At 38.0% G+C, this 24,259-nt stretch overlaps 1 protein-coding gene across 1 annotated transcript; it reads right to left on the reverse strand.

The window, feature by feature from the left end:
* Nucleotides 1-6,431: 6,431 nt before the first annotated feature.
* LOC120084186 (protein PXR1-like) lies at nt 6,432-6,959 on the reverse strand. The gene has a single exon (XM_039040078.1). The coding sequence runs from the start codon at nt 6,957-6,959 to the stop codon at nt 6,432-6,434; it is 528 nt and encodes a 175-aa protein (XP_038896006.1).
* Nucleotides 6,960-24,259: the final 17,300 nt, after the last annotated feature.

A 24,259-nucleotide genomic window follows, 5' to 3' on the forward strand; every position in this document is an offset into this window, starting at 1 on the left:
GAGGTGAAGGAGAAGGGCACAGAGCAAATGTTCAGCGCATTCGAGAAAAGAAGGGCAAAGAAATTGCGGAGTGGGAGAAGGAAGGACAAATGCAAGGAAAGGGAAAGGAACAAAACAAAGATCCCACCTTGCATTGACAAAAGAAAAGTAAAAGCTAGAGTAGCAGAAAGCAGTGAGCCTGCATTGGGCCAAGGGACGCCCATCAAAGAAGAAAGGAAATGACGAATATGATGATGGAAATGGGATTTCTTCCCTGCGCCAATGCCACTACCGGACTTGATCACAAGTGTTGTATTGGAACATGGATGGAAAATTTGCCAGCATGTCCATCCATCGTTCATCCCAACGGTAGTCTGCAAGACTTCTATATGGAATGGCTCCATGACACCAAAAGATGCGGTGACCATGAAAGGGGATAGTGGTATCTTTCAACACAAGCATCACATGAATTATATCTGTTTGAAGAATGTCGTCCCGGATTGCACTGTGGTAATAAAACATTGATTGGATCCCACACGCTAAGGAACAGATGGAAGATGCGCTGAAGGTATTAACGTATTAGGGCACTCAGTGGTCGATTTCCTTAAAAAGGCATCAAAACCCTTGCATCCAAGAAACTGCTTCCAGAAGCGCGACTTGGTATATGATGAAACAAATGATCATCCCGTTTCACATCACAAAACAATTTCGAGGGATAGAGTCAATAGGCCGCATATTTGCATTCGCACGTGGCATTCCAATAGACGTGGGCCAGTTGATCGCAAGACATTTCGAGGATTTCTTTCCTTGGACAGACCTCAAGCTTATGCCCTCACTAGGTGTGGGTATTGAAGAGGAACAATGTCGGAAGTAACATGGCCTCATCAATGTCAAGATTTGAGAATGCTTCTCAAAATTCCCCATATTTGCCCTGAACTCCCGCCTAAAAGGCCCCATGATCGATTTTAAATGCACCACAGCAGCTGAAAACCCAAGAAACAGCGCAAGGTTGACAAAGGAAAGGAAAAAGTCCAAGAGCCATCATCGTAAGATCAAAAACTCTTGAACCCTTTGCCTTTGATCATTTGCCCTCCAACCCTACTTTAGAAACCCTCTCCACACTCCCTGAACATTTCACCAACCTTTTCCTTGCTCCTGATACCTAACGCATATTAGTAGCTTCATCCTCCCCTTCATTCTTCACTGCAATTTCCCCTCCACTATCGCGTTGATGGAACCAATAGCGATTTGTGGGTAAAGGCACTTCTGCCAACCCCAAAACATTGAGGTGAAAATCGTAGGCGTAGCCCACCATTGCCAACCTATAGTGCTGACTTGTTGATATGCGTTCTCTTTTTCTCATCAACATGATTATATCTGCAGCGAATTAAATGAGGTAACAAACGACACAGAAAAGTTTGCAACGCTAGAGTTGCTAGGACCAAGGACAGTGTTTATCAAATATTTAACGCAATATTTTACACGATCCACTGAACCACAGGCAATTAGCAGAGCGCGAACCATGAGTACTTCAACTTTTTGAACGCTTATTTCATGGTCCTATGGTGCCTTCGCAATTTGCAGCAGACATTTGTATTTCAGAGAAGCTTTCTCGAGTACTCATCAAAATCCTCCTCCTGAAATCCTCCATTAATAAATTCTACAATTTTTTTTATTGCAGTCATTCTTTGATTTTTAATTCATTTCATTATTTTTCTATGTATAGAAGCTAACTCTGATTCTTTGTATATGCTACAATTTTGTATTGCGTTTTTTGTAATTCTTTGTACACTGGTTAATTTTTAATACAACTGAGTAACAATTCTTTCCGTATGTATTAGCCTCTTATTATCTCCTTGTCAATTATTGCAATGTTCTTTATATTTTATTTGCGTTATTCATTGTGCTACCCATGATGAATCATATGCATACCTTAAAAACATTTCCCGCACTTTGTATTTTCTGACTAACACTTAGAATAATTCGTAGCAATAGCACTGCTTTACCTTTTATCCTTCAAAATTCTGCTCAAACCTTCTTTTCAAAATTTTGACTAAGTGTTTTGTCTATTCTGTCCAAAACAACGCAATGAGGACCTTACGCATCTCTAAATTTGGGGGTGGGGAAGTCTGAGCAGATGCGACCAAATGAGATGCGGTCATTAAGAAAATGCATTCATTACCATGAAAAAAAAAAATTAATTTTTTTCATATAGACTCCCAATGTCAGTGCAAGGGAAAACTCTAAAAAGAATCCCAACCTGATAGAGTTAGTTGTGAAAGAAACCTGCTCGTAGTTGGATATTCGCATACACCCGTGGGACAAGCCAAAACGAAGGTGGGTCTTCAAGAACAACGCAATATGAAGAAAGAAAAAAAAATGAGAGAAAATAAAAGAATTTAAGAGACAACTCCTCGGACCAGGCAAAAAGTTAAACTTAGCTGAAAAATCAAGAGTTGAAGTTAAGATTGGGCAACAACTGTAGAGGAGTTTGCATGTATGTGGGAACAACGAAACGAAAGGTGTACCATGATCAACAGTTTCTAATTAAAATAAACGCAACCCGACACGCATTCAGATGCATTAAGTATTTTTGCAAGAAGAGGTAAACATTCTTTTAAAAATAAGAAGGAATCTTGGTAGAGAGATTTGTTTATAGAAGAATAAAGTAGGCATGTTTATGAATTATCAATGATAGAAAGAAATTTCGCCATTAAGTAATGTTACTAGGTTGGGCATTCAGAGCAATCAATCGACGCAAAATAAGGATAGGATTGAGCAATATTGCCTTAGTAAAAGATATGCTTGAAGGACAAGCATATATCTAAATTTGGGGGTGTGATAACTTTGTAGAAATACAAGTTATTTATATTGTTTTATTTAGATATTGCGGCTAAAAGAAAGAAAAGTTTGCATCAATAGTATAGAAATTTGGCTAAGAAATGCGAGAATTATAAATTGTCGTTGAATACATCTACTAACACCATTGCGATGGGTAGAATAGAGTGTTTCAATTTCTTTTTTTGCAGGAAATCAGTTCACCGCATGCGTTCATTGCTCAAAATAAAATAAACAACGCATCTACGTCGCATTGCGCCCATCATTCAGGAATGAAGAGATGATCAATGCAATGACGGCGTATGCGACAATCGATCAAAGAGCTTAGCGATCAACGCAGATTTCAACCGCATGCGATAATAAAGAATAACACCGCATGCGGCGATCGATCGAAAGATGTAAAGAGCAATGCATTTGCAGAGGATTCTGACAAATGTACAACTTTCAGTTGTGCATTTCTGGTGGGTTGATTTGTTGTGAATAGAAGGAATATTCACTCTTCATTTCAGGAACTACCACAACCATAAAAGTAGGGACCACGAAGTCAAAGAGCCAAGCTTCACCTATAAATAAGCTTCTGGCAAATTCACTGAAAAACATACATGAATACATAGGACGTGCATATATCGATTCTGAGAGAGAGACTGGTCTGAAGCGACTGTCCAGAGTAGATCCGGGATAATCAAGAGACAAGGCCGAGAGGTGAGTCTCCGAGCAAGGTATCTTTCAATATGTTTACCTCTTCTTGCAAAAATAACTTAATGCATCTTGAATGCGGTGGTCGGGTTGCGTTATTTTATTAGAAACTGTTGATCATGGTTACACCTTTCGTTTTCGCTTGTTCCCACGAGTGTCATGCAAACATCCATCTACAGTTGTGTGCCAATCTTAACTTCAACTCTTGATTTTCAGCTAAGTTTAACTTTTTGCTGGTCCGAGGAGTTGTCTCTTAAATTCTTTTATTTTTCTCTCATTTTTTTTCTTTCTTCATATTGCGTTGTTCTTGGAAACCCACCTTCGTTTTGGCTTGCTCCCACGGGTGTCATGCGAATATCCAACTACGAGCAGGTTTCTTTCACAACTTAACTCTTATCAGGTTGGGATTCTTTTAGAGTTTCCCTTGCACTGACATTGGAGTCTATATGAAAAAAAAATTAATTTTTTTTTTCATGGTAATGAATGCATTTTCTTAATGACCGCATCCATTTGGTCGCATCTGCTCAGACCTTCCCCACCCCCAAATTTAGAGATGCGTAAGGTCCTCATTGCGTTGTTTTGGACAGAATAGACAAAACACTTAGTCAAAATTTTGAAAAGAAGGTTTGAGCAGAATTTTGAAGGATAAAAGGTAAAGCAGTGCTATTGCTACGAATTATCTAAGTGTTAGTCAGAAAATACAAAGTGCGGGAAATGTTTTTAAGGGTATGCATATGATTCATCATGGTAGCACAATGAATAACGCAAAATAAAATATAAAGAACATTGCAATAATTGACAAAGGATGATAAATAAGAGGCTAATACATACGGAAAGAATTGTTACTCAGTTGTATTAAAAATTAACCAAGTGTACAAAGAATTACAAATAACGCAATACAAAATTGTAGCATATACAAAGAATCAAGAGTTAGCTTCTATACATAGAAAAATAATGAAATGAATTAAAAATCAAAGAATGACTGCAATAAAAAAAATTGTAGAATTTATTAAGGAGGAAGTTCAGGAGGAGGATTTTGATGAGGTACTCGAGAAGCTTCTCTGAAATACAAATGTTGCTGCAAATGCGAAGGCACCATAGGACCATGAAGATAAGCTGTCAAAAAGTTGAAGTACTCATGGTTGCGCTCTGCTAATTGCCTGTGGTTCAGGTGGATCGTGTAAATATTGCGTTAAATATTGATAAACACTTGCCTTGTCATAGCAACACTGCGTTGCAACTTTTCTTGTCGCTCGTTTACCTCATTTATTCGCTGGCAGAAATAATCATGTTGATGAGAAAGAAGAGAACGCATATCAACAAGTTCAGCAGCTAAGGTGGCAATGGTGGGCTACGCCTACGATGTTTCACCATCAATGTTTTGGGGTTGGGCAGAAGTGCCTTTACCCAAATCGCATTGGTCATCAACATGCGATAGTGGAGGGGAAAATTGCAGTGAAGATGAAGGGGAGGATGAAGCTACTAGATATGCGTTAGGTGAATCAGGAGCAAGGAAAAGGTTGGTGAAATGTTCAGGGAGTGTGGAGAGGGTTTCTAAAGTAGGGTTTGGAGGGCAAATGATCAAAGGCAAAGGGTTCAAGAGTTTTTGATCTTACGATGATGGCTCTTGGACTTTTTCCTTTCCTTTGTCAACCTTGCGCTGTTTCTTGGGTTTCAGCTGCTGTGGTGCATTTAAATCGATCATGGGCCTTTTAGGCGGGAGTTCAGGGCAATATGGGGAATCTTTGAGAAGCATTCTCAAAATCTTGACATTGATGAGGCCATGTACTTCCGACATTGTTTCCTCTTCAATACCCACACCTAGTGAGAGGCATAAGCTTGAGGCTGTCCAAGGAAAGAAATCCTCGAATATGTCTTGCGATCAACTGGCCCACGTCTATTGGAATGCCACGTGCGATGCAATATGCGGCCATGACTCTATCCCTCGAAATTGTTTTGTGATGTGAAATCGGGATGAGTCATTGTTTCATCAAATATACCCAAAGTCGCGCTTCTGGAAGCAGTTTCTTGGATGCAAGGGTTTTGATGCCTTTTAAGGAAATCGACCACTGAGTGCCTAATTACGTTAATACCTTCAGCGCATCTTCCATCTGTTCCTCTGTGGGATCATCAATGGTTTTATTACCCAGTGCATCCGGGACATTCTTCAACAGATATAATTCATTGATGTCCTTTGTGTTGAAAGATACCACTTCCCCTTTCATGGTCACCGCATCTTTGGTGTCATGGAGCCATCCATTATAGAAGTCTTGCACTACCGTTGGGATAACGATGGATGGACACTGGCAAAATGTTTCCATCCATGTTCCAATACAACACTTGTGATCAAGTCCGGTAGTGGCATTGGCGCAGGGAAGAATCCCATTTCCATCATCATATCGTCATTTTCTTTCTTCTTTGATGGGCGTCCCTTGGCCAATGCAGGCTCACTGCTTTCTGCTACTGCTTTTCACTTTTCTTTTGTCAATGCAAGGTGGGATCTTTGTTTTTGTTTCCTTTCCCTTTCCTTGCATTGTCCTTCCTTCTCCCACTCCGCAATTTCTTTGCCCTTCTTTTCTCGAATGCGCTGAACATTTGCTCTGTGCCTCTTCTCCTTCTCTTCCTTCTTCTTCTTTTCTTCCTCCTCTTCTTCTCTCATTTCTTTTTCAAATTCTCTTTCAAATTGCTCTGAGGCCAACAAAATGCACTGTTCTTCCTCGAGCCTTATTCTTTCCTCTTCTGTCGATATTGCGTTGTTGCGGCGCACCTCTTCATCTTGTTATTTTCTTCTTCGACTAACTTCTGCAATGATTTGTTGTGCCCACAACATCTTCTCTTGTTTTTCTTCCTCCTCTCTTCTTCCTCCTCTCCTTTTCTTCTAATGCACTTTGCAAAATTGGTGGGTCAATTGTTGATTTTTAATTCCTCCTTGCGATGCTGCCTAAGGGGGTGATGTCTGCATTTTCTCCATCATCAATCGCAACCGTTCTTATTTGTGTTGTTTCCTCTTCAGGTTGCATTGATTCTTTTTGTTGCGCTGACTCCCCCTTACCCACCCTTATGGAGGTGAATTCTCTGTCAATTTCTGGGCTCGTAGCCCTCTTTCTCTTCTCTTCTTTCTTCTTCAGGCACATCTCCTCCCGCATGCGTTCCTTCATTTCACTCGTTTTTCTTTCTTTCTTCTTGATTGAATGGGCTTCCTCATCTCCTTCAGCCCTCTTCTCCTTGATCTTCTTCTTCTTCTTCTCCGCAGCCATTTCAAGTTTCTTCTCCACCACTGCTTCCTCCAAAGCAACCCTGATGGATCCCTCATAGGACTCTGTTTGAACAATTTCCTTAGAATTCGAAACGGTCAGAGCTCTCCTCGAAGCTTCCTCCATCTCCTCCTCTGAAGGTAATGCCTGATAAACAACCTCTGCGTTGGGCAGCCCTTCTTCCTTTTCCATGTTATTCAAAATAATCCCGAACACTTCTCTGTCGTCTCTTCTTTTTCTCTCGCTTTTAGAAGATAGTGTTGGGAGTGGGGCACTCTCCGTGCTCTGCCCCTCTCTAATGTGGAGTGGTCCAGCTGCTAAAGACTTCCACCAAGGTTTTCTGGTGATTCGAGAGATGGGTTTTGGTTGGGCTGCAAGACGGCGGCTTGCTGCAAGGAATGCCGCCTCTCTTGCAGTGATTTGGCCTTGTGAGGGTGATGAGGGTGAAGAGGATGGATGGGAAGACTAATCGGCCATAGATATACTGAGTGAAAAAGACTGGGAAAGTTCTTAGGGTTTTAGAAAGGAAGTTTGAAGTCCGGGTATGCAAAGGCTCTGCTAGGGTTTCTGTTTGCAAAAGACTAAAATAGGCTCTTTCAGACGAAGGAAGTGGGAATTTATAGGATGGGCCTTGATGGGCCCAATGAAAATTCTGCGGTGGCAGGCCTTGAGGTACTCAAAAATCCTGTCGCCATGCTCTTCATATTTATGAATCAATAGAGAAGTACGTCCTTTCGTCTGCGAGTTCATCATGTCCTTGGAAGCCTAAACGATTGGACTACTCTATTTGCAAAAAGAATTTGTCTTTGGTGTTTTATTCTGTCTCTTATACACATCTAGATGTGTATAAGAGACAGTTTCTGGAGGACGGGCGCACTGTATTTCTACTGGCGCAACACTAGCCCAACATAGTGTATTTTTGCTAAGGACGGGCGAAAAATACATACGAGCGCAACACACCACTCAACCCAATGCATTTGTGAAAGATGAATGCAAAGTGTCTCTTGTTAGCACAAGATGCACCCATCATCGCAATGCATACCAGATGTTGATTGTTATTATTTTTTTATTATTATTATAATATTTTTATAATATTTTTTTTCATCAATGCAAGTCACTCGAACCTTGCGGTATTCATTTTCTTCTTTTTAATCATTCACCAAAATTTAAGGATAACGCAATTAATACAGAAAAGTAAGAAAATTAAACAGAGCACGAAAATTAACACAAGTGAATTAAATGAGAAGTAATTTCATAAAGCAATAAAAACAAGTTTAAGGAAGCAATAAATAACAAAATTCATAAAGTAATAAATAAAGTAATTAAGAAAGCAATTAAACATAGAATTTAGAGATATGGACCGGAAGACATTTTTCCCATGATGAACGCAAACCACACCTCTGCAGGCGGTCAAGCTTGCCTGCAAAATGTCGTCAAGGACATTGCTCCTTCCCGTGAGATCTTAGGGCTTCGAAATTACTCGGCAGCATTCTAGGTGTTCTATTGCGTAGTTCGGCTGCAAGTTGCCCAACATGGATCTCCAAGTTTCTGATTGAAGATGCCTATGATTGAATGACAGCATCGTTCTTCTCAATATATTGCTTGAGCAGGGACTCCAATGAATTTCTAGAGGTGTTTGAGGAGGATGGTTGGTTTTGCGGTTGTCTCTGATGACCCTGATTCTGGTTTTGATGAAAAGGTGGAGGGTTTCCTTGATTCTCGGAGTTGTTGTTTTGATGGTTACTCAGCCCCCCTTGGTTGTGATTTCCTCCCCAACCGAAGTTAGGGTGATTCCTCCAACCGTTGTAAATGTTGTTGTACGGATTATTCTGGATAGCACACACTTGTTGCGAGTTTGATGGGCACATTTCTACTGCATGGCCCCCTCCACATTGGATGCAACTTATTGCGGCCACTTGTGCCGGCGCATTAGGTTGCGCTGATCCTTGGGAGAGGGCACCTTGATTAAGTGCCATCGATTGTAGAAGAGAGGTCACCGCGGCCATCTGTGCAGCCAAAGTTGTCATTTTATCCGCAGGTACAATGGCATTATCATTTCTTCTTCTCTCGAATATTGCAGTCAGTAGCAAAAGAAACTGGATCTTGTGCTGGCCGGTTTACCCCTTGATTTCCTTCAGGTTCCTCATTGTTATTGTTGTCTACCATATTGACTCTTCTACGCCTTGCTCTATTCTGGCATGCCCTTGTGCGAAAAGTACGCTCGATCTCTGGATCAGCTTCGAATTCTAGATCAGTTCCAGTACTCATAAACCGTCAGCCTATTCTTTTTGTTAAATAGACAGTACAAAGATATCTTTCCTACAAAATACCACAAAAGTACTCAACACTAACCGTTACCAATTCCCACCAACGCGCCATAAACTTGTTGACGTTAAAGATGGAATGTTATGTTGTGTTATCTCTTATGCATACTACGTCTGATTATATGTGTTGTTAATGATATGCTTGTTGTATGCTATGGAGTTATGCGTGTCACAAGTTTCCTTGCGCTAAAACTAAGTATAATTCCAAAGCAAGTTTTTAAGAATAATCTGAGGTCGAACACAAGGATTGTTTTCGTTAATTTGTTACTGATGTGGTATATGCGATCGATATTTACAATAAATAAAGAATTGGGTTTATACAGGAATTTAAATTGCAATGAAATAAAATTGTGTTGATAAAATAAAACCTAAACTAATATGATGCAAGATACAAGATACTTGATACACGATACTGAGTTTGAGAATTGTCTGTGAAGTTGTACAAAGAATTGTGGGATGCGATGGTAAGTCTTTATGAATGAATCAGAAAGAGAAAGAATAAATAGTAAAAACAATGCAAGTTTGTCAATTGTGTTAAAGATTCAACTAACGTCCGCTTTCCCTTGGCGTAAACCTTTTGGTGATTGGTAGCATTCCCATATCTCTATGGTGAAACATGGATGAACCTGATGAACGCAATGTTGTTTCCATCTTTGGAAGTACTTTTTGCTTTAGTTAACGCATTCTTCCAACCCTCCCAGAATCGATATATGCACATCTCTATGTATTCATGTATGTTTTTCAGTGAATTTGCAGAAGCTATTTATAGGTGAAGCTTGGCTCTTTGACTTCGTGGTCCCACTTTATGGTTATGGTAGTTCCTGAAATGACAGAGTGAATATTCCTTCTGTTACACAATTAACCCGTCAGAAATGCACAACTGAAAGTTGTACATTTGTCAGAATCCTCTGGAAATGCGTTGCTCTTTACATCTTCGATCGATCGCCACATCCGATGTTATTTTTTATTTTCGCATGCGGTTAAAATTGCGTTGATCACTATGCTCTTGATCGATTGTCGCATGCATCGTCATTACGTTGATCATCTTTTCATTCCTAAATGATGGGTGCAATGTGACGTAGATGCGTTGTTTATTTTATCTTTGAGCCATGAACGCATGCAGTGACTGATTTCCTGCAGAACAGAAATTGAAACACTCTATTCTACCATCGCAATGGTGTTAATGGGTGTATCGATGACAATTTATAATTCTCGCATTTCTTAGTCAATTTCTATACTATCAATGCAACTTTTCATTCTTTTAGCCGGAATATATAATATCTAAATAAAACAGTATAAATAACTTATATTTCTACAAGTTATCAAGCACCAAACGCAAACAATGTCATGGCGAATCCAACACTACTGGCAAACGATCGCAATAGGCCCATTCGAGACTATGCATCGCCAAACCTCTACGATTTCTCTCTAGGAATCATGAGGCCTGCCCTTGATGGATCCCGATTCGAAATGAAATCGGTGATGCTGCAGATGATCCAGATGGCTGAACAATTTGTAGAAAGGCTGGTGAGGACCCGCACGCCCACCTCCGGAGCTTCAAGAAATCTATAATACTTTTGTGTTCCCGAACATCTCTACCAAAGAAGTTCGACTAACTCTGTTTCCATTTTCTTTGTGTGATCAAGCAAGAAAATGAGTGTATTCTCTCGAACCAGGAGAGAACACTTCGTGGGAATAGGTGGTGGAAAAGTTTATGAAGAAGTATTTTCCACCAACCGAGAATGCCAGGAGAAGGAAATTAATAACGAATTTTGAACAAGAAACTGACGAATCGCTTAGCAATGTCTGGGCGAGGTTTAAGAAGCTGGTAAGGGATTGTCCACACCACGGATTACCAGACTACTTGCAAATAGAGATTTTTTATCACAGATTAAATCCCTCTTCAGAGACCGTTACTAATGCGGCAGCCGCTGGTGGTCTGCTTGACAAAAAAGATGAGGAGGCTAAGAATATCCTCGATTGCATCTTTAAAAATCACGAGGATTAGAGAGAGAGCGATCAGAGATTGAGAATAAAAGATAATGATGCAAACAACGGGGCCATTGCATCCCTGCAGAACCAGATGACTACAATGATGAGTTTGAATCAAGGCATTGCAATTAATAACACGGGAGCGAAGAAAGGGCAGGTCAACGCAATTGCTCAAACGACCGCAAGTTGTGTCATTTGTGGAGATGCTCATCTGATGGAAGAATGCCCAAGAAATCTGCAGTCAGTGTGCTTTATAAAGAATAATCCTTATTCCAAGACGTACAACCCCAGGTGGAGAAACCACCCAAATTTCACGTGGACAAATCAGCAACAAAGCTTCCAACCAGTAGTGCAAAGAGAAGGGCCACCTGGATTTTCCCGCAAACCAACGCTCCAACGCATAGCCAAGCTAGCAGCTCGCAACCACCGCAATCTTCATCCTTAGAGAGCTTGTTGAAGTATTACATTGAGAAGAACGAATCAGTGCTTCAGAATCAAGAAAAGTCCATTCGAAATCTCGAAATTCAGCTGGGACAAATTGCAGGCAAGCTAAAAAATAGACTACAAGAAGCATTGCCGAGCTCAACTGAGCTTCCTCGCAATGCTGGGGGTACCGGGAAGGAACAATGCTTAGCAGTCTCCTTGCTAAGCAACAAAAAATGACTGCGAAAGTAGGGGAGGAGCCCATCGGGACCAACTTGAATGTGGTGAAAACTAAGGACCCGTTGACTTATAATTTGAAAAATCTCGAGAAGGTGAACCCTGAAGTTGCGTTCACCCTTGAGCCTCTAGAACATGAGACAGAAGAAGTCCAACCACCACCATGCCCGTAAAGATTGAAAGAATAACAAAATGATGAAGACAAGATTACAACAATGGCAGTAACGCAAACTGCTATGATCCCACCAAAAATGTGCGACCCAGGAATCTTCACGATACCATGCTCCATTGGAGGGGTCTACATGGCCAAGCACTATGTGATCTTGGGGCGAGTATAAACATAATGCCGCTATCAATCTTCAAATGATTGAATATTGGCATACTCACACCCACGACAAAGACTCTCCTACTTGCGGACAGATCCCGAATACATCCTAAGGGAGAGTTGAAAGATGTCGCAATCTCAATTGATAAATTCATCTTGCCAGCAGAGTTCATCATTTTGGATTATAAAGCAGACGAAGATGCGCACATCATCTTGGGACGACCATTCCTCTCGACCAGTCGAGCTCAAATTGATGTGCACAAGGGAGAAATCATAATGAACATCAATAGGGAGAAGCTCCGGATTAAGGCAGTCAAAATTTTGGAAGATCGAGAAAAGAAGAGAAAGCCAACGTGGACGTGAAAAGCTCATCTTGGAATAAGCGGTCCCTGGGTGATTATATGACTCAACCTCATCACGTACGCAATCCTCTTGAATATCCTTTTCCTACATCAATACTTCATGAACTTTCATCACTTTGTTGTTATCATTTATCTATCTGCAGTTTACTTCTTTATCTAAAAAAAAGAAAAAACAATCGTGCTAAACGATTGCAATGAGTGATTTTGTTAACTTTGTTTTTTTTATAATATTTAACCCTCTCGATGTTTTTCTTGCAACGATTGCGGAGGCGCTACACGAAGATGCAACTACTTTATTCCGTCACCGCAATCCAAAGAAAGAAGATTGCCGCAAAGCAGGATGCGCCAACAAACAATGCGGGCGACAACGCAAATTTAGGCTGATTTCTCCTTGACTTTATTCCAAAATCCCACTATCGCATCGCATTTAATTTTGAAAGTTTTTACACTTGCAACCTCTTTGATTACCGCAATCATTTAACATTGATAAATTTAGTAAGTCACCGCATGTTTTCTCTTTGCCAATTTGATTCAATGATGAAACACATGCTTCTACTTTTTCTTATATATTAGAGTATACTTATTTTTGGTACAGTCACCTCATGAAATATTTCTAGAAGTTAATGGTCTACAGCTTGTCTTCAAACTGACTCTTTACGTAGCTTCCTAAGAACATCGCATGACTTCTTTCAATTTTTTTGCCATTGAGGACATTGCCGCATTTTAAATTTGGGAGTGAAGTATTTATTTTCGACCTTGCTATTTTTATCTAAAAAAATTGAGAATATCAACTCCACTTCAATGCAATGGGGAAACCCATGATAATAAGAGTTAAGTTTTGAAGGGCACATACCCGTAGTTGGATGTCCGCATGACACACTGGAGGCAAGCCAAAATGAAAGTAAGTCGCTAGATCAACGCATAATGAATGACGCGCAACTCCACTACCAAGTAGGTATGAGTTTAGTCTGAAAAAGAGCGCCTTGCTCATAGTTGGATGTCCGTATGACACAACGTGGGGCAAGCCAAAACGAAGACGAGGCACTTGGAAAAATATGCAAGGATAAAAATCATTTGACACCCCAGTGAAAAAGTTTTTTTTGAAATAAATCATGCGATGTCCTGGAATCTAGTAAAGTCCTTTTTGAAGGTTAAACTTGCGGTCCTTAGATTTTAGAAATGTTTTAAGAAGAGACTTGAATAAAAATTGAGGAAATTTTGGTGTATAGGATTTGAATAAAGTATCCTTGAGAAATCTAGGAAAAGAGATTGTAGTTGGATTGCAGTTGACTCTCTAAAGAAAATCTTTAGCTTATGCTTGAGGACAAGCAATGTTTAAATTTGGAGGTGTGATAATGGGGAGAAATGCACGTCATTACAGTGTTAAATTATTAAACAATGAAGGTTTGCGTTGATAAAATATGTTAGATTGCGTCTAAAAAGCATTAAGTTCATAACATTGCGGTCGCATGCGTTCATCGTACGAAAACAGTTAATTTGTGTATTTTTATGCAGAATATGCGATGACGCAAGACGAAAAATGCGATCACAAGAAATCAACAATCGAGCGCAGCATTACCGCAAGGCTTTCCAGTAATTTGTGCTCACAAACATCTGCTCAAGAAGGATTGCCTCATAGAGCCAGCACAACTTGGTGGGTGCATCTGGGTGAAAAGCATAATTAATCACGATGGGACAGAAAGTTGATGACGGTCAAGTCTGAATTAAGTTGACAAGCCGCTAAAGATAACAAGTACACTCAGCTTTTCGGTGACAAATATTCGACGCATCAGTCAGAGAATTAAATCCATCCCATATGTGCAATCATAAGAGAGAAGCCGCCTTTCACCCTGAAGCTCTATAAATACCAACGGCAGCCTTTAGTAAAGGAGTTCGAACACTTAGAGAATTTTCCCTTAAATAGAATAGCCTTGTTCTTAGTTTTTTTTTATTTTAATGCAGAGCGAGAAAAGGGAAGAGATGCCGGAAGATCATTCAGGAAAACTCGAGAAGAAACCCGAAGGCGTGGAAAAGCAGAGAGCAGGCCGACTCTCGCGAGAGCGAGACTATCTTTTGAACAGAGTAGAAAAGACACTGTAAAAGCCTTGGGAAGCAAGAGATTACCACCAGGCTCTTTATTCTCATCTTGCATTGTTATTTTGTATTTCATCTCTATATCTATACAATGGAATTTCTTTATCTACATCTGTTCAATCTCTTGAAAGCACGCATGAGTAGCTAAATTTATCGAATGGGTTGAGAAGAGCTAAGCTAACATGACCTAGGATCTTCATTTCATGCGATTATGTTGTTTTATGTTGTGCCCAACACCCCTTTAGAGCTACTCGAGAGAGAGTATAAAGAAAGAACCTAAAGACTCGAGAGAGCTAGGTTAGAATCTAGACTCGAGAGAGTAAGATTAGATCTGCATAAGCGAAAGATATGGACTTAGAGATAAGCTCTGTTTGCCAACCTGCATCACATGCACCTTAGAGATAGGCATGATATTATGTGGTCGCCTTATTTGTTTGTATGTCATTTTTTCATCGCATAAATAAGAATCGAGGTTATGTGTAGGTCCTATAGACTCATCGTATATATCACATGCGTTCTAATATTAGAAGCCATAGCATCTGCGTCGAGAGATGATTTGCTACTGTATGTGTGTTGCATGATCGCATAACAGGAAAACATCCTAAAAAGTGTTAGTCAAACCCCTTCTCAACCCGCTCACCGCATACTCATCGCATCTTCCGTATTATCAATTCTTTTCGAAACTCCGCCGCATTCGTTTATTTTATTACCACAAACAAAAACCCAAAACAAATGTTTGATTTACCGTTTACTGCAAAGTCTTTTGAAAAATTATCACCACATACCGTTTTCCTTAGTCCTTTATTCGACCCTGGACTTATTAGGAAACTTAGTGGGGTTTATACTTGGATTCCACTGTGAAAATTTGTTGCTCAACGCATTTCCATCACCGCATCTCATTCCATAACTTCACCTCATAAAATAACACATCAATACTGCGATCAAATCTTATGGCTTTGAACAGAATGTTGACGAACCTTGTGTATACAATAAAATAGTCAACAAGATTGTAGCATTCTTAGTTCTTTATATTGATGATATCTTGCTCATTGGGAATGAGGCAAGATTTCTTGTTGACGTAAAGAGATGGTTAGCAACACAGCTCCAAATTAAAGATTTGGGTGATGCACAATACGTTCTAGGAATATAGATCTTTCAAAATCAAAAGAATAGAACCCTAACACTACCTCATTCATCTTATATTGACAAGATGTTGTCAAGATATAATATGCAAAATTCCAAAAAAGGTATGTTACCTTTTAGACATGGAATTCATTTGTCAAAGGAACAGTGTCCTAACACACCTCAAGATGTTGAATAAATGACAAGAATACCATATGCATTTGTAGTTGGGAGTTTGATGTATGCAATGTTATGTACACGTCCTGACATATGCTTTGCAGTTGGAATCGTCAGCAGGTTCCAGTCCAATCCAGGACACAGTCATTGGACTGCTGTCAAAATCATCCTCAAGTATCTAAGGAGAACGGGAGACTATATGCTTGTGTATAGACCTAAGGATTTGATCCTTACTGGATACACTGATTCTGATTTCCAGACTGACGTGGATTCTGTTGGGATTAGTGTCCTAATTCTCCCGGAGTCTCGTTGTTTTGTAAAGATACACATTGTCCAATGAATAAAATAAGTGCAATTTAATTCTGGCATTTACTCATATCCAATAAACAAAGCTCCTTGGTTATCTTATGTGAACTTAAGCATGTATATGTGATATACAAGTATAAGAATTAAGGTGGGATACCTGATCCTGATGACATTATGGATACGGCCTGCTTTGTAGAGGTTTGCAAGTGTTATAAACTATTATAGATGGTAGATCCTGTCTATTCATGTGGAGATGTGGAGCGGGGGTGTCCTATACAAAGAGTTTGTATAAGACCTGGACCACGAGATGATTAGACTCTATATATAATGTTGTTGATACTAGAGACCTACATCTCACTTAAACGACCATAGGTGACACGACCTCAATCCTGGGTGTTTTGGAAACTTCTGCCTTTGAAGGCAGTCCTTTGATTAGTATGGGTGAGAGTGGCCAAATTGTCTGATCTGGGAGTTGGGAACTCAATCCACAAGATGGAATTCACTCCTTTCCCAAAGCAGGGATAAGTAGAGAGATTGCTCCCTTAAGAGCTGATTCTGGGGCTTGAACATAGTGACCACAGCTTCTCTTTGGAAGAGAAGACTCAGTCATAGTAGAACTATGACTTATGTTCATTAGAGGGACCAGTGGTACTTAAGAAGACAAATGTAACTATAGGGGCATAACGATTATTGGCCTAACTGTACTTACGAGCGATCTGTGAAGGGTTGTCGCACTGTTGATTGGTTAAGATGGACACATAATATATCTATAGTAAGGAGAGTTCAGTTGTTGGTCTTCAGTGGAGTGCCTGGCAGTTAACAGATGGTGGATCTCGTGACTAAAGAGTTTAATCGGTTATTTACGTACCATTGAAGCTCCGGAGCTAAAGGTCCATGAGGTCCCCTTGGTAGCTTGAATTCTGTTGAGGATCAGTTCTTGGTGTTGATTTGAAATGTTCAAATTGACAAAAGGTATTTTGATTATATATGATATAATCGGCATGATGTATAAGATACATCTAGTGGAGGATTGATGTAAATGAGATTTACATTAAGTACCATGGAAAAGAGGAAGAATTATGGTTTATATATTTCATGAGATGAAATATTAAAACTATACGTTATAAATATAGTATGATAAGTTGGTTATCATTTATATTTATAATAATATTAATTATTGAATAATTAATATTTTTTTTCTGGTTATTGGATCATGGTAACCGTGAGTTTAAAAGGAAAATAAAAAAAAGTTTTCTTACAAACATTTGAAAAGTTTTTGAGTTTTCTCTTGCGAAAAAGAAACTCACAAAGTCGTCAAGTAAATTCGGATTTACTAAACAACAACTGGGCGAGCTAAACGATCGTGCAGGTGCGAGCTAAACGATTGTGTAGTATTTACTAAACGATCGCATAGCTTTGTTAGATGATCACTGGCTCAAGGTAAACGATCGTGTAGTGTCTGTAGGCTACAGACTGAGCTAAACGATAGGCTAAACAATCACATAGCTTTTTCTATACGATCACATAGCTTTATCTAAACGATTGGGCATCGACCTATATGATAGGTCTCCGCCATCTCCCACTTTTCCAGTCGTGTAAGCGATCGTTTCCGTTCGTCTACCTCATACCAAGTCTGAACAGAACCCACCCTCTAGATTCTCACACTGAGAATACCAAGGTCGTGTTGTTGGTAGTGTCAGACTCAACTCGATACCGTCGAGGTTTTCTGGACGCCATTCGTGGTGTTGTGGAGGTCGTTCGCTGTTGCAGAGGAGTTCATGACCAAGGAGATCATTGAGGACGAGCACAAAGTGTTCGTGCTGTGTTCGTGTGGTGTTNTCATGACCAAGGAGATCATTGAGGACGAGCACAAAGTGTTCGTGCTGTGTTCGTGTGGTGTTGCGGTCGTGTAGATCGAGCGCTCGTGGTTGCTGTTATTCGCTCAGAGTCGCGCAACAAAGCATGGAGACGCATCCTTATATGTGCGTAGAGTTTGATCTCTGTTCTTTTGTGTTGTTCATGCTGTAATTTCTGGAATTATTTATATAATCGCTTGTTTAGAAGTCGACTATAAATATATGTTCATTCATGATTGTAATTTGGAATAGTCTTGTCCCACTGCTCATGGAAATCTCGAGTTTTCGTTTTCCTTCAGATTCAAGGAAACCTACTTCAGGATCAGTTTTCACTCTCAATGGAGGAGCTATAGTTTGGAGAAGCATTAAGAAAAGTTGTATCACTGACTCCACAAAGGAAGAATAATACGTAGCCACATGTGAAGCCACTAAAGAAGAAATATGGCTATGCAAATTCTTGGCTGACTTGGAAGTAGTTTCAGATATGCACCTACCTATAACATCGTATTGTGACAATAGTGGTGTTGCTGCCAACTCGAAAGAACCAAGGAGTCACAAACGTGGAAAATATATTGAGAGAAAGTACCATCTCATCAAAGAGATGTATAGTGAGGAGACGTGATCGACACGAAGATAGCCTTTGAAGACAACCTTGCTGATCCATTTATGAAGGCCCTCTCGGCTAAAGTGTTCGAGGGCCACTTGATAGGACTAGGACTCTGAGCAACGTAATCTAGGGCAAGTTGGAGAATATCTATAGTATTAGAGATGCCCTAGTTTATTGTATTTTCCCTTTTATGTTTCTCAACATTGTATTGTATATATTTATTCTCACTGGAATTTTAGTCTAAGTGGGAAATTATTGAGAATGTCGTTGAACTCGCAGTTCGTAAATTTTGTGTTAAACATTCTATTTATCAATAAAATATTTTATTCGATAAAGTTATTGATTTTGCATTCTATTATGAAAATCCAATAAACATATCCATGTCTATAGTATGAATACTTTAACTTTATGTATTGACATAAACAGAATCAAGTTAATAGTATATAGCCTAAATGATCTATAAGTATATGGATGAAATTGGGTATCTCATCTTGGTAACACTATTGGATGTGGCCATTTTGTATAGGTAATACAAATGATGTGATCCACGGATCATTTATGTAGAGATATGTGAGTGGGAGCATCCTATGTAATGAATTTGCATATAGACTGGACCACGAAATAGCCACTTTTTTTTATAACGACCGTTTATTGTTAAAACTGACTATTTCATACTAAAGTAACCTAGGATAACTCGATCTTAATTCTAAGCTAGCTATAAACACCTGTTTATTCGAGATTATCCTTCGATCTGCATGGGTGAGAGTAGTCCAACAGCACTGCTCAATAAGCCTTCCATTTTAGGGATAGAGACTGGATAAATAGCTGGGGACATAGCCCTGCAAGATAGAATTCACTCCTACCCATTTTAGGGTTAGCAGATAGGTTGTTCCCTTAAGTGTTGATTCCAGATATTGAAAAATCGGGGCCCCGCCTTCTCATGATAGAGAAGGACATGATTCGTAAGTAGTATTATGAATCATATTGTTCATTAGAGGGTTAGTGAGAACTTAAAGAACAAGATGTATTTATAGGGGTAAAACGGTAATTTTGACCTAGCTATAATTACGAACGACCTGCGAATGATTGACTTATTGATTATGGTTAGAAATATATCTATAGTAAGGAGAGTGCAACTATCGAGTTATAATGGTGTGTCGTGATAGTTAACGAATAGTAATAAATTCAATTAAAGAGTTTTAATGAATTAATTACGTATCGTTGGAGTCATGATCTGTAGGTCCATTAGGTCCCTCTACTAGCTCTTAAATTAGAATAACAAATTGAGTATTGATGTATGAAATTAGGGTCATGAATTTGAAATGTTCAAATTCAATTTTAGGATTTTCGATTGATTGTATATGATACAATTAAAAATGTTTAATCGAAATTAAACGAAAATTGGAAAACCAATTAATATTTAAATTATGATTTAAATATAAAATTGATTATTGGTGAAATTGATATTTTATTAATTTAATATTTATTTATTATTTTAATTAACAAGAATTAAAAAATTAATTAAAATTAATTTTATTTAAATTAATTATTTTTTAATTAATTTTATAAAAGTAATTTAATAATTAAATAAAATGATTTGTTGAAATCATTTTCAAAGTTAGTGGATTTTTCCATTTTTTGGAAAAAAAAATACACTAATTATATGTTGATGGATTATCACCAAATCCCAATTTGATTTTGTGATAATCTCCAATGAGGAACTTTCCTTCATGCAACCCTGTATATTTGCACGAATTTTTCCTATATATAGAAGCTCCATGCATGAAGATCATAAAGGATTCTGAGTTTTACTTGCTGAAGTGAAAACCTGAAAACCCTACACATCCCTCACTTGTTCTACATCAATTCAACTTGATTTAAGTGTTTCCACAATACGTTCCAGCTTGAGCATAGTGGAGAAGATCTCGGCGGTAGTCCTCTTGAAGATTCAAGCTCTATCTTGGTGGATTTCAACTGAATTCGTGGAGGAAATCTTCAAAGGTAATATATGTTTCAAACCTTCTTATGAACATCATATGAACAACATGCTTAAAACTCAAATTAAATATAGTTTAAGTGCTTGTTGATTCTGAAGTCTTCTGTTGCATGTTTTATTACTCTTTCAAAGGTGGGGTACCTTATCCTAGTGACACTATGGATATGACCCACTTTGTAGTTGTTACAATTGTTGTAAAGTACTACAGAGGATCTGATCCTGATCATTCATGTGGAGAAATGTGAGTGGAGGTATCCTATATAAAGAGTTTCTATTAGACAGGACTATGAAATGAATAGTCTCCCTTTATAATACCGTTGCTAGAAGAGACTTACATTTCACTAGGATGACCATAGCTACTTGACCTTAATTCGGAATGAGTTGGATCTGCATGGGTGAGAGTGGCCAATTTCACCGACTCAATATGCCTACCATTTTGAGGATTCGTCTGATTGGGGAGCTGGGAACACAACTACATAAGAAGGAATTCACTCTTTCTCTATTTTTAGAGTTAGTACATAAATTCGTCCTTTAAGAGCTGATTCCGGGTCTTGAACAATGCAACGCCATACTCTCTACTGGTCTGAGAGGGGTTTAGTTATAGTTGGACTATGAGTAACTGTTCACTAGGGTGATCAATGGTACTTAAGGAGTTAGATGTAACTATAAAGGTAAAATGATAATTTGACCCAGTTGTACTTACGAGCAATTTGTGAAGGATCAATTTGTTGTTGATTGGTTATATCCAATTGACATAGAAATATATCTATAGTGCAGAGAGTGCAACTGTCGGTCTATAGTGGATTGACCGAAAATTAATGAAGGTTGATTAATTTACGTAAAGAAATTAATTAATTAATCAAGTATTGTTTCAGCTTCAATCTATAGGCCCATAAGGTCCGTTTGTTAGCTGAATAAGGATTAATGAGAATCAAATTGATTTTAGATTAATTTGAATTGTTCAAATTAATTAAATAAAATTAACTATATAAGATATAATTAATATAATGTATATGATACATTTTAATATAAAGTTTTGATGGAATAAATTAAATTCAAATATTAATTATACGAATGTGATTCATATAAAAACTATAGATTAAAATTAATATTAATATGATTCATATTAATACTATAGTTTATATGAGAGAATATTAAACTATAGGTTATATTATATGTGATATAATAAACTATAGGTAGATATAATATATAGTTTAATTATATTAGGTGCTTAATATAATTAAATCAAATTTGATTTAAAATTTTGAATTTAAAATCAATAACTCCTTATGAAGTTATTTTGACAAAATGAGTAGTTATTCCCATTCTTTTCTCATATACGTGAAATGCATAGAGGGTTCAGTGGATTTGATCATTCTTCATTATCTTATCTTCTTTCTTGAGATCTCTATGAAAAATTCTCTCGAAAAGTTTTCTCCTTTGGTTACCAAAATTAATGAATAGAAGCCCACACCTCTCTATTGATTATCATCCTAGAGAATAATTTGGATTCCTTGTGGTGGTATCTCCTTGCTACTGTGTTTGAGGTTTTGGTGCCGAGTTCTGGAGATCGAGAAGGTCTAGTTCGTGTTATGAATGAGAGGATACATGAAGATACGGTTCTTCAAGGGTAAGTTTCTCAATCGCTTATCCTCTCTGTAAATTTGGTAGAAATCATGCTTAATTATATTTTTGTTTATCTATGTTTCTATCCCTCTGAATTTTATGGTTTGTAAAAAAAAATTGGAGAAACAATTTCATTCGATTTCTTCCACTTCGGGATATTGCAAACCCTTCACTTTTTGCTGTTTGTTGCTATGTTTGTGAGAGAAATTCTTTGTTCGTAATCTCACCTAAGAGGAAATTTGTGAAGATTAATTTGGCTTCAAGGGTAAGTATTTTCTCCTACCATTTCCTCTCTATATGAATTTATTTAGAAAGCATGCTCTAGGATTTAATGTCTACCATTATGTATTACTTCTTTGTTCTTTTTTAAGTTATTCCAAAAACAAATTCACTGATAGAAGCAATCACTCGCTTCCGTGTCGGGAACTCGATTCCTTCAATACATTCATTCTAACTTCAAATATTTATTGATTGATGTCTGATATATTCGATCTTCTATATCTGATATACTATTAATATGATGGAATGAACATATGCACAGCAAAATAAAAACGGATCTAAAGTACTCTAATTAGGTTAATTACAAAGATAAGCATGCAAATGAAACAAATAAAAGGGGAAAAAGAATACAACCTTTGTAGAATTTGATTCTTCTCCAAATTAGCTTCAATCTCCTCACGAACAGTTCGTAGATCACCATGAGAGTCTTCCCGACTATTCTTCGGCTTTAGAACAGGATGGTGGAATCCAGTGAATGACTAATTTGAAAAGGAAAAAGGCTAAAAGCTTTGAGAGAAAAAAGGGATGAGATTATCACATAATCTCATCAATTTCCACTAAGCCCAAGAGTTCTTAAAATTCATTAAACACTTCCCTGTAAAGACCATTACATGCAAAACATGCAACTTTAAGTTTGATGAGAATATGATACTAAAAAATCCACTAACTCAAACTGGGATTTAGTGGGGCAAGTGTCTTCAAATGAAGACAACACTTAGCCATACAAAAGTTGGCATTTTCCACTCACAAATGTTGGATCTTTCCACTAACTTGGTCAAAGTTTGACTCTCAAAGTCCAAAGTCAACAAATTTGACTTTTTGGCTTTCAAAAGTCAAAAGTCTAACAATTTGACTTCCATTGCATTTTTTACCTAGTCAATAATTTGACTTTTAATGCAATTTTGATCAATTCCATTTAATTTCAAAAATTAATTCTAATAATCAATTTTAAAATTAAATTAATATTAAATAAATAATTAATTAATTTAATTTAATATTAAATCTAACAATAATCCAAATGAATATGAATCTCTATTCATAATCTTGATATTTAAATCTTATTTAAATATCTCCTATTTCTCTATCTCTATGTTTAATTCACAATTAAATATTAGGTTAAATATATCGTATATATTAATGCTTTTCTCCAAAATCCGAATTTGAACACTTCAAATTCGTTTGTCACACTGTTCTAAGGTTTAGTCCGATATGAGTTAGTAGGGGAACCTCATGTACCTGTAGATCATGGGCTTCAACCATCCGTGATTAACCGGCTAAACTCTTTAACCTAGTTAACCGGTTAAACTCTTTAACCTAATTAACCACCATTCGTTAACTACCAAGTTACTCCACTAAAGCCCAATAGTTGCACTTCTCTCACTGCAGATATATTATGTCCACTTGATATAATTATGATTAGTAAGTTAACCATTCACAGGTTGTTCGTAATAACGGCTGGTTCAAAAGTTGGTTTACCCCTAAGATTACATCTTGCTCCTTAAGTCCCAATGATCCTCTAATGAACAATTGGTTTGTGATCCAATCACTAAACCGAGTCCCTCTCGAGCCAATGAGAGGATGGGGCCTCTTATTCAAGATCCAAAGTCAGCACTTAAGGGAACAACCTCTCTACTATCCCTAAAAGTGAGTATGAGTGAATTCCGTCTTGCACCCTATGTCCTCAGCTATCTACCCGGTCTTACCCCTGAAATGGGAGCCTTATTGAGCTGGCGCTGTTGAGCCAACCCTCACCCATACAAATCTAA

The sequence above is a fragment of the Benincasa hispida genome, chromosome 8 (genome assembly GCF_009727055.1).
Source record: "Benincasa hispida cultivar B227 chromosome 8, ASM972705v1, whole genome shotgun sequence".
Classification (NCBI taxonomy): Eukaryota; Viridiplantae; Streptophyta; class Magnoliopsida; order Cucurbitales; family Cucurbitaceae; genus Benincasa; species Benincasa hispida.